This window comes from Lissotriton vulgaris, chromosome 8 (genome assembly GCF_964263255.1).
Source record: "Lissotriton vulgaris chromosome 8, aLisVul1.2, whole genome shotgun sequence".
Classification (NCBI taxonomy): Eukaryota; Metazoa; Chordata; class Amphibia; order Caudata; family Salamandridae; genus Lissotriton; species Lissotriton vulgaris.
The window spans coordinates 426,459,852-426,472,052 of record NC_141696.1 but is presented as its reverse complement, the minus strand read 5'-3'; the positions used below and the strand labels follow the sequence as shown (position 1 = coordinate 426,472,052).

Below are 12,201 nucleotides of genomic sequence, written 5' to 3'. Positions count from 1 at the left end.
ATTGAGAAACTCTAACAGAAATCACACCAGCACTATCTGCGCGCTCCCCCTGGGGTATTTTTACCCAAGGAGACGGAGCAGTAACAATTTAGACTATCCAATGTGGAACTCTGGAAGGATACCACATAACCAAAGGGACAGATCCATGAACCACCATGACCAGTTCTTACCTCCCAGGGACTACCCCCAGTGGAGAAACAGATTCGCCCTCCCTGCAGTCGCTTGATGAAAATGACTGACTATCCCCTATAGATAACAAGCAAGCAAGTAATGAAACAGGAGAGCAAGTTAGTTCTGTAATAGAGGAGGGAACTGTTCATAGCATGAAAGGGAGAGAAGGAAGGGTGGAAACAATGAAGACGGATGACCCCCCAAAGCAGAGGGAGGAGGCCGATATTGTTCCCAAGACTCGCAAAAAAAGAGTGTGTAGATTAAATGACCAGAGCACAGATGGTAGGAAAGCAAGTAGGGCTGGGTTAGCCTTTTTGTCTTGGAATATAGCAGGCCTGGGGGGTAAATTCGAAAATAAGGAGCGGAGGGAGTACTTAAGGGGTTTCCATATCATAGCCTTACAAGCGACATGGGCACGAGACCCTGATTCCTGCTAATTGGAGGGCTACAAATGTTTTTTTAGGTCAGCGCAGGAAGCGAGCTCTGGGAGGGCGAAGGGAGGGCTAGTCATATACGTGGATCTAGATATTAAAGGCACATGGTCACAACCCACATGGGTATCAGATACCTTACAAGCAGTGGCATTCCAGGGACAGGGACAGAGGTTCCTATTATTACATTTTTATAACTCAGGGCCAATTCAGGGAAACCTCCCTGTATTACAAGAGCTAGAGAGTAGATTAAATGAAGAAACAGACTCAAGGCAGGGGGGCCCTGAACCAATCATTTTGCTGATGGGTGATTTTAATTGTCATTTGTGCCCAAGACTACTCCCTATGTCCCCTGATTGGTCATCCTGCCCTGAAGAAAGTGGTCCACACTTCGAACATAACAGAGAAGGCACACTGCTTATGAAGTTACTTGATAGCTTCACCCTCACTCACACAATGGATCTGTTGGCACTGAAAAAAGGGGACACTCTCATACCGACATTTAAAGGAAGAGGCTGCACTTCCATCATAGATTTTATAGTAATATCTGCCTTTGCTAAAGAGCAGATTAAAGAGGCAAGAACGGAGTGGAGCCCCTTTAGGGATCACTACCCCCTAACCCTTGAAATATCATACAACGGCCTACCTCCAGGACATGCCGGGGAAGACACTGTAATCCGCCCAACTGACCAAGGGAGGCGCCTAAGATGGGAAAAGATTAATCCCCAAGAATTCTATAGCACCCTAGTGGAAAGAGGAAAAGAACATATAGAGATTTGCCTCAATCTCGAAATAGAGGACAGAGAAGTGGTCCTGGCATTTGAGTCCTTAACTAGGGCGGTCGAGGGATTACTAAAAACTAAGCGGCCCATAAAGGAATCGACAACCCCAAGATGGTTTGATTCTAACTGCTCACGGGCACTGAGAGAATTAAAACAGAGCCTTAAGAAATCCCAGAGAGAGAAGAATGAAATCGCCCTTTGCAGATGGAATTATAAAATGCAGGTTAAGCAGAGAAAGAGCACACTCCAAAAGGAAGTTTGGGCAGACCTGAGGGAAGCAGGAGAAAACAGGGACTATACCCAATTCTGGAGAATTATAAATAGACCCTGTTATCAAGACTCTAGCTCCCCTGTAATTAGTACCAACATACTTCCCGAACAATGGATTAACCATTTCAAAAGTCTTTACAATCAACAGGGTGAAGAAATCAGGGACGGAGTGTGGGCGGGTCCCAGAGCAATAGAACTAGAATTTTCCTTACTGGAAGTCTCAAAGGCAATTCAAGGCCTGACTCGCAATAAGGCTCCAGGCCCGGATGGCACCCCCCAGACCTCTTTTTAAGCAACATTGAATTATGGGCACCAATTATGACCAGAGTACTTAACGCCGCAATAAAATCTGGGCTCCCGCGATCTTGGTCAACTGCGCTGATTGTCCCTATCTACAAGAAAGGGTGTAGGGATAACCCACAATGCTACAGACCAATCTCGCTGATTGATGTGTCAGCTAAACTACTAGGCAGGGCAATTTTAAATCGCCTTGCTGAGTGGACTGAAGCTCATCACACCCTAGCAGACACCCAGTACGGGTTTAGAGCAGGCAAGTCAACTAGTGACCAATGCCTTAATCTCTATTTACTAGCTGCCAAATACACTAAATCTGACAAAGGAACAATGTATATGGGGTTTATGGACCTGGCAGCTGCGTTCGATAACGTAAATAGAACTAAACTCTGGGCACTTATGTTTAAAGTGGGAAATGACCCAGATCTTATAAATATCCTAAAGGAACTCCATTGGAACACCACTGCCAAAGTCCGCTATAGCGCGGGAGGGGTGAGTACTGATCCCTTCCCGTGCACTGGCGGGGTGAGGCAGGGGTGTATCCTGGCCCCTTTCCTATTCTCCCTTTACATAAATGACTTGGAGAGCTCACTGACCACAATGGGGACTGATTGCCCAAGAGTAGGATCGCGTCACATACCGGTACTTTTGTATGCGGATGACGCGGTCCTGCTCGCTCGAACAGCAGTGAGCCTGCAGCAGTTAATCAGTGGCTTCGTTAGGTTCATGGAGAATCTAGATCTCTCGGTAAACCTGACTAAGTCATTTGTCATGGTGGCAAGGAAAAAACCATCTAAGAGATTTGTGTTTAAAATAGGAACACATGCCCTAGAAACTGTAAACACATTCTCATATCTGGGTCTCTTGTTTGACGAAAATATTGGGTTTGCCCCATTGATGGAGGAAAGGTGCAGGAAACTTGTCTCAGCAAATGGTGCCATTTTAAACTTCGCACGTAGGCTGGGACGCTGGTCTCCAGAGCAAGTAATGACGCTGTACAGAGCGGTTAGTACTGCCAAAGCTACGTACGGGGCAGAGGTGTGGGGCTTTAGGGATGCACACCAGATGCAAGCAGAGGAAGACAAATTCTTAAGGAAGCTGCTGAAGTTACCACAAAGCATTCCAGCAGCAATCCCACACAAGGAGCTTGATACCCCGTACATTTCTGAACTGATTAAAGTGAGACCAATCCTGACCTGGCTTCGAATCTGGTTAAATCCAGATGCCGAACTCAGCAGATAAATAATCAAAGATTGCCTCCAGAGAGCTAGATGCTTACAAATCTCCTGGCTTAAATATGTTAATGAAACCCTAGAGTGTATAGGCCATCAAATACAATTTACTGACCCATCAATGATTGACACCTCTTGTAAATATCGTATTCAGAAGCAGCTACTTGACAAATACGATTGTAGCAGGAGACATCTTGACTATTAAAACATCTGTAGTAGCGCACTCTCTAGTGAGCAACGGAGAGGGTATGGAACCATATTTATTTTTAATGCACAGTCAGCATGAGAGGTTTTTAATGTGTCGTTTTAGGCTCAATTTGTTACCTAATATTTGAGCTTATCCGTCTGGTTTTACTTTAACAATTGAGCAGAAGGGTGCCTGCGGCTCGACAATAGGTCTCCGCAGGACACCCTTCATTTTGTATTATTATGTTCCTTTTATAGAACCCCTCGCCGTAGATTTCTTGTTGGTATTTTAAAGGAGTCAAAAATCTATCACGCAAAATCTGCTTTATTATTTTTGCAAAGAGCAACCGATATGCGTACTCTGTGTTCTATCATGAGCTTTTTAAAAATTGTTGTCAAATCAAGAAACACCAGGGGCTGATCTAGGATGAAATGAATTAAATGACTCTTTTTAACTAATAATAAATTGAAATTTTTTACATTGTAAAGTTCAGAAATATAATGCAATGTGATGACTGTTGTTCTGTATTATGTATTTTTATGATGGTTTTTAATCATCAAAATAAAGATTTACTGAACATCAAACCAGTAGGGAACTAATAGATAGGCTTACAGAGTCTGCAGAATCCCATAGACAGTCAGTGAATAATTTGATTGAAGATCTTTGTAAATAAATAGAACTTTTAAATTGTCCAGGAAATACCAAAAAGAATTTATGGATAAATATCCGTCAGAACTTCAAGAGAAGAAAAAACAAAAATTCTACCGAGATGAAAGGGATTACATGTCAGGATGTGTCTTCACATATGCTAGGAAATTTGACACTACCTTGAAAAAAGATGTAGCTCCGAAGGGCAGACCCTTAGTTGATGACACCTCTAGAATTAGTAGTGTTTACAGCATAGCAATTAGTGGCAGTGAGACTGAAAGTGACAATCCTTCAATGTCAGTATCAAAAACCACCTTGTCTTCTTTTTTAAGAGAAATGAAGAGAATGAGGATGCTGCAGACGCAGCCCTCAGTCTGGAATCTAGAAAACAAAAATCTTGGCAAAGAGGTAGAGGTACCAAAGGGGGAGGGTCGTGAACTAGCCACAGAAGAAGTAAACTCAGACGGAGTCAGGACAAGATCACAGAGATAAAACAATATCCAAACTCATCATGTATTTAAACTTGCGTACATCCAAAAGACCTGAAGAAGCAAAATTTTCCACAAAAAACATGTTGGCTTGGATGTATTCATGTTTTGGCAATGAAAAAGTAGATTCAAGGTTGATGTTTGAAAAGAATGAAGATTTTCTGTGAATATTTCAATCATGGAACAATAAGCAAGAATTAAAAGGTGTCTCATAGACAAATCGCAGTTGTAACTTGTGTTTTTCTCAGTACATATCCTATGGTATATTGTTTCCTAAGAGGAGAAGAGGGATCCAAGAAGCAGCGCCGGACAATTTTCTCTTTTTTCCTAAATTTGTATCTATGAGTTTATTGTATAATTGCTAAAAATAGTGATGACTAAAAACATTTCTGTGTTCATCAAAGACTACTACTTTCAAACCAAGGGAGTAGCTATGGTGACTGGATTCACACTGAATCTAGCCAACCTATACATGGACAAATATGAGGGCACTCATATATAAACTACTGACAACCCCTTTCTAGACAATATTACTCTACAGAAATCGTATATCGATGATATACTAATGATATGGGCAGGTGAAGAACAGACACTCACTGAGTTTTTCTTGTGGCTAAATGAAAGATCCCAGCATATCAAATTCACCATTACATACAGTAGAGAGAAAATCAATTTTCTGGATCACAGTATTAATAGATCTTCAGAATCTGCAGGCATTGAACCCGGAGGGTAGATTATTTCAAGGAGATTGACTTACTCGTTGATAGATTTAAGGAACAAGACTACCCCAAGGGCCTGTTGAAAAGGGCAAGGAAAAGAGCATGGTACTGTCTGCATGACACCTTACTTGAGACACTTAATAAATCAGACAGTGCAAGGGATAGAATAATTTGTGTGACCACATTCTGTACCCGAAAAAATTACATCAAAAAGATAATCATGAAAAACTGGGTCCTAGTTTCAAATTATTTGGATACAAAAGGTAAACCATTGTATGCCTTCAAGAGAGGAAGAAACGTGAGGGACTTTGCGGTTAGTTTCCTACTAAGACAACAAGGGCCGCCGATCTGAGATCACAATTGAATTTACCCGATTGGTGGGGCATTACAAGTGTGGAAGGCCTGCGAATCGACAGTTGAAAGCAAGGAATTAACATACATGAATCACAACTACACCCTGTGTATATGTGTCTCTGTATACCCTGTACAACATGATATGTTACGTAGCAAGCATGTTAATACTACAATTGCATTTTAACTCCCATTAGAAGCATTGACGTTGATTATTTTATAACTTATGCACATTAATTGTTTTACATTAAATTGCTTTATACTATATTCTGTATTGTATTAAATATGTAGAGTATTGTATGCATCCTTTGAAATAGTGACAATAGCCAGGCCAGTGGAATTATGCAATTGTTTGGCCACTGCGATATTCACATAATTACCGGTGTGCCACATTTGCCATACAATACATCATCTTCTGCATAATCTGCTGATTTTAACAAGAAAAAGTTTGTTTCTAGCTCAAACGGTTCAAAAGTTACTAAAATACGATGATACATGTTGCTGGTAGTGGAAGCCACTTTGCAAAGCTGCACTGCACACCTTTGTTGCTCATTTATATATTTGGATGTTAAACTGGTACTAATGAGGTGAAACCAATGCTCAAAGACTATTATAAAATTTAAAAATGATGAACTAATGTAATATTATGAAATGTGATACATTATGCTGCATAATTTGGCTTTTCTTGCAGCATAATTTAATCAACCCCGCCACATAATTTGGCCCTCTCCTGCCATATCATTCCAGTGGCCCGGACTATAACGCACTAAATCACCTTGTGCTACCAACATGTGAATTAAACATTCTGGCAATACACTGCATTGCAATTGGAGACAAGTATTTCTCTACTGAACTCCTGAATAATCCTAACTTTCTGTAATGCACAAGGGTCGTATTTTTTGACTCGTGTGACACTTCGTGACTTCACAGAGCGATGCTGATGGAAAGCTCTCTGCACTCCAGATACATTGTACCAACTACACGCAGAACAAAGCCGGCAGGATACATCATACCTGCATTATTGCTCCCAATGCATACAATGTATCATCTTAAGATTGAGCGTTGTGCCTGCGGAAAGCTCCCATCACTCCAAGTCGCTAAAGGATACATTGTACTAATCAAACACAGAACAAAAAGTCAGGATACACCATACCTGCATTAATGCTCCCAATCGATACATTGTATCATCTTAAGACTGAAGTTACCAGCACTTCAAATAGCTAAATATACACTGTACTACCCATACGCGGAACAGGCTGACTGGATTCACCATATCCGTGATAATGCTCCCAAAAGATACAATTTAACATCCCTAGACTGAGCGGTTTCTGGACCACCACCTGCGGGCCACCATCTTGGGGTGAGGCCCCCCCCACGAGCATGGAGGCCTCATTGCGCTTATCTAGCAGGCCTCCTCTGCCGTGCCTCAGTATCTCTGAACGCGGCAGGGAGGAGGAATGATTTATTCGCCTATTTTCTAAAGAAATAGGTAAGAACTGGCAGCACATCTTTCTAACTCTTTGAATGACTCATTAAGGTTTTTCATGAAAACCTATTTGCTAATACAACATATTAATATACGCATTTTATAAAAAGGACAAGTATTAACTGTCCTTATGGAGACCACTCAGATCCACAAGCTGCACCGCTCATGACGCATCTGTCAGAGGTGACGATACATCGCCCATCAATTAAATAATAGGAAAGCTTGGAATTTCAAATGGTCATTTGGGCAATGCCATTACGTTTTTAGAAACTATACTAATGACACATGAATTGTTTAGGTAGGACCCTATAGTCAGGACTAGTTTGCACTGTCCCCGTGGAAACCTTTTTGGTTCCACAAGTTGCTCCAACCGCATATGGTCCCATCTTGGGAGGTGAGATGAGGCATGATTTCTGTAAATTGACAGTGCTTTCATCATATATTAATGGATTAGTACTGATGAGGGCATGTATTCCCTTATACAGATTTTTTTCCTAAACTACCCACCACATAGCTTCTGGATCCAGGATAAAAACTGGACCTTTTCAAATTATTTCCTGTGACTTCAGGTGAGCCTCGATTCAGCCATCCCACTAAATAAACCATGGTCATGCAACAACACACACAGCCTTACACTATACATCTCTTTTACCACACCGGCTGCACATGTTTTTAGTCCTGAGGGAGACCCATTGTGATGTTTGTAAGAAACAAGACTAAGAAGGGTCGAAATGTCAACAGTATATCTGCTAAGCCCCGCATTAACTCTGAACCTGGAAGAAAACATCAATTACTAATAAAGCTAATCAGTCCTGTACAGACTTCTAAAAAACAAACTGGCACTATACCGATGTAACTGATTTATGTCAATGAATATGTGGTTTCTGTCTAAGTCACTTGATCACACTGCCTGACCGCTTCACCTATGTCACTGTCCAAAGCAGACTTTTAAAAACTTTTTTCTATAACCTTGGTATATGAATAACAATATACCAAGGAATTCAGACCCATGTGTGTTGTGATCATTTATTGATATGTTTAAATGAACCCATTGCTATTATTTACCTTTGCGCCGCCAAGCAGGAGATTTCAGAACATTTTGGTACTGATAGAAATTCTGACCACAGATTTTGGCTGCATCAGACATGGGAAAAGACTGAGCTGGGAAAAAGCTCTCTGACTTTGGAGAAGAAAAGAACAAGTATGAAATAATGTGGGAACCTAGCCTTTTTCATCTGGCAAATGAATTCAGAGAGTTAACTTGTCCCACATAGTTAAGGATTCTGAGAATTGTTAGCGCCTTGCAGAGGAAAACCAATCGAGGAACAGACTTGAATGCAAATGAGACTTAAAATAAGGGGCCAAGCTTAGTAGTGAAGCTAAAGCACACTCACGACTAAAGACACATATTTACTGTCCATCACCAAGTACAAGGGGACCAAATCTTGTGAACTTTAGATGATGTTCAAATTACTAACAATGAACTATTTAGTCCTTCACTGCTGCGGATGCTCTTGATACACATTTTGTGATTGTTCAACTGTCTTTACTCATTAGTGATACTCTCTCTGGCCTTGTATGATCAGAAATAAATCACTCATGACATAGCTGACTTATATCGTCTATAAAAATCATTTTCTTACTTATTTTATCTAAAGCTATTTGATACTCCGATGAGTCTCCTTGGATATTATCCAGGATTCCCTGCATGAAATCTGACATCCTTTAATATTCTAAAGTTCATTAATGCAATTCCCTGCTTTTGTTACGATAGCATGATGATGTTCATGCTATTTCTATGGCCTACATGCAGTACACTTTAATACGAAGACTGCTTCCTTGTGGACATGTTTTTGATTTCTGCCATTTCATTGTTGCAAAATGAAGTGATAGAGCGCCATGTTATTCCGAAGAACTGTAGGGGTGTACCATAATCCTAAGTAATCAGCACCCGCATATTTAGAGGATTCTATTAGTGTGTGAATCATTAGACATGTAGGATTAATCGAGTGTATTGCAACTGTAGTTATGTGCACACGTAATTCTGAAGACTAATGTAGTACCTTAACTGAGAAATGCTTTAGGTAATGTCGAAAAATTATTGTTTCACGTTTTAAATGTTGCATTAGGTTAATGTTGCCATATTAAAGTTGCACGTGTAGAAATGTGTATTAATAAACGTGTGATGCTTTAACCCGAGAATAACATTGCTTTAGAAATGTAATGAGAATTAATGCTTTTGAGGTGATTATCGAATAACCTGTTTTGATGTTATGTTAGAAGTGCTTTTTACCGTGTAAAGCTTGGGACGAAAAGCCAGCAGAGGCCTAACTGTATTTTACTTACCTTGACTTAAGATGCAGGCCTGAAACGTCTTGGGAAAAGGCTTTCCTTTTTCAGTTGCATTTCGAAGTGTAACTTGGAGCTTGTACAAGGTTGTTTCTCATGTATTTCTGGTGCAGGCGCAAGGCCATGGAGCTTGTTAGGTAGAATGAGCCATTGTTTAGAAGTTAGGATAGTAGGAGTAGGAATGAAGGAGTGCCCTGGAATGCACAACTGCAACATTTGGCGGAGAAAGGTGCCTGGGACCCAAGAACACAGCAACGGTTTTTGGATGAAGACGGAGCAAGACTAGAAAAATCCATACACTGGTATCTGCCTCAAGGGGAGTATCTGAGGCGTGTCAAATGTTTTGGGATTTTGTATTAGGGAAAGTGTCCCGAGGGTGGAGAGTCTGTCTTGAGTTAGCTTGTAGCTAGTTAGGTCTTGGGTTAGGCAAACTTGGGGTTCTGATGGAGATGTAGTTAGAGGGAGCTAGGCAGGAGAATAGAATGAGCATCTTAGAAAGAGCTTGGTGGCTTAGGCTACTTACTGATGGAAAGTGAATGTACTTCTTAGGAAGTCTTCACGGCAGACACCTTATTCTCTTGCCTGGGGTTGATTCGAAGTAGGGATGCCATTTAGTATTAGTGTAGGGACAGACTAACTTTCTTTTCTATCCTTTTGAACGAATGCAGTTAAAGCTTCAAGCTGGATCTGTTATCATTTGCTTAATGCTGTTGGAAAGAACTCTGCACATCATATTGAGTCGTATGAGACTCCTGCGTAGGATTATGTTTGTATTAGTGCCTGTCTATTTCTTAAACCTTTTGTTGAGGTGCTTGTATATTCAGTTATTTTTGGCTTTGTAATAAAACCCCTAAAAATTCATCCGGTAGTCGGTGGTTCTTGAGTTGGAGTTAATTGGCTAAAGTATTAAAGTTGCTATGTCTACTGTTGTTCTCCCCTTCACACTTCTTAGCAGACACAAAAAGACCCAGTCGACCGAGGATTCAAAAGATTGGTAAGAAATCCAGATTTCCGCAGAAGTTTAGTGGCTGAGCTCATATCCATCTACCACATAGGAATATCTGAGGGTACTGCTTTTAGTTTCTTCTTTTTGTAAATTATAGTTGCAGGAAGCTTATGTCTGGTACAGGAATTCTTAAGTTCAATGATATTCAGGGTTGGGGCTGTCAGACAGCACGCTGGTGATTCACTAAGTCTAAAACTGCTGCATGACACGAGGGAACCCATATCATAGCAACAAAGAAAAGTATTGAATATAAAACCATATCATATATTTAGATATATTAAATTCTGTTGATATTGAACCCAGAGTTAGATAGGACTTACTGTAAACCGTTGAAGGCTGACATTGGTCATTACTACCCTATTATATTGCAGGAGGAAACAAGCTGCAAGGGGCAGAAAGGTAATGCATACACATTTGTAGCAATTTCACAAAGCATGCACATTGCAAGAAGATTAGATTATCCTTGATCACTTATCTATCCAATGATTAAGGAAACGTACACAGCATTAAATCTTGGGATTCAGTTTGATATGTGAACACCTACAGTGACAAAAGTTAATAGTACAAACCATGGTCTTACTGATGGTTGAGTAATTTTTGCAGCTGAACCAATTATCTATTTTTCACTCCGGAGAGAAAGGAAACATGGTGGAAGAAGACCATTGCAGAACGGTAAACAGGGTATAAATTTGGTTGCGGGAGTTTTAGTGATATGGGCGGAAATTAAGAGTCAGTAGTAGCTGGGGAATATTTATTTGAAGTTATATGAAATTAAAATAAACGTTACAGAATGCCAGAAATTATTTTAGCAAAAAATGAAACTGTCCTGTAAAATTAGATCAGAAATGCATATTTTTAAATACCTGCATAATTGTTCGCTCTGGAGCTTACCTTAAGCTGTCTTCTAAGTGACGGTGAGCAACTGCTTCCTGGAGTTCAACAATAAGAACTTGTGCATCCTGCCATGGCTCCTTTGCTCTTATTTTTTCAAAAATAGGCCTATAGAAGTCATACATGATATCTCCTGCTTCAAGCAAAAAGTAGTTTCTCATGGCCTGTAGGTACTCCAATAATCTAAACATAAAGAAAGACAAAGCTCAGATATAACTGGAGTTTCGTTTGAAGAATAAATACCATTGATTAAGAGCAGCAACTTGAGTATTGTTTCATTGCATGCATTGAGAGCAATTAAGTGTACTTAGGAGTAGCAAATTGTGTGCCTACGACAATTAAAGATATAGACTGCACGGGATCCCAAATCAGAGGAATGGGGACCTGTAGTTATGTTTTTTAAATCTTGCTAGGAGAGAAATAAATAAAGCTGAGAAAAGTGAATGAAGAAAATTATTAAGTTTTGAATAGGATAAACACATATCCGGGATTCCCAATGAAAAGCTTTACTCTATTGGGGATCTGGGTGTGTACCCAGCTCCCAAATAAAAACTGCAAACTTGACTTATGCGTTTCCTCCTGCTTTATTTTTTTTCATTTTTTATTGGTTCCACAAATGCAGCATTGGTGAAGAACCAGCAAAGACAAAATATGTCCATACTCAGTAAAAGGTCCACAAGCAAAGCACACTATCTAATTGTTTCTTTAGGGAAAACAGGATATCTGCTATGCATGTGATACTCTCCCCTCTCACAAAAGGAATCGTTTTGTAGCCGTGTGCCAGGGGTTCTATATTAATCTGGATTGCAGTCAGTGAAAATAAGTAAATTAAGTTGAGGCAGGTTGTAGATATGGAAGCAATAGCTAAGGAAGAGGGACAGAGGCAAAAGAGTGAG

The 12,201-nt window shown here is 40.3% G+C and overlaps 1 protein-coding gene across 1 annotated transcript in view; it reads right to left on the bottom strand.

Annotated features, from left to right (window-relative positions):
• TUBGCP5 (tubulin gamma complex component 5) overlaps positions 1 to 12,201 on the bottom strand; it is a 523,861-nt gene that overhangs the window by 69,221 nt on the left and 442,439 nt on the right. Inside the window, exon 16 of the mRNA XM_086934193.1 lies at positions 11,306 to 11,488. Within this exon, the coding sequence (XP_086790319.1) occupies positions 11,306 to 11,488 (183 nt within the window). The remainder of the gene's footprint in view (positions 1 to 11,305; positions 11,489 to 12,201) is intronic.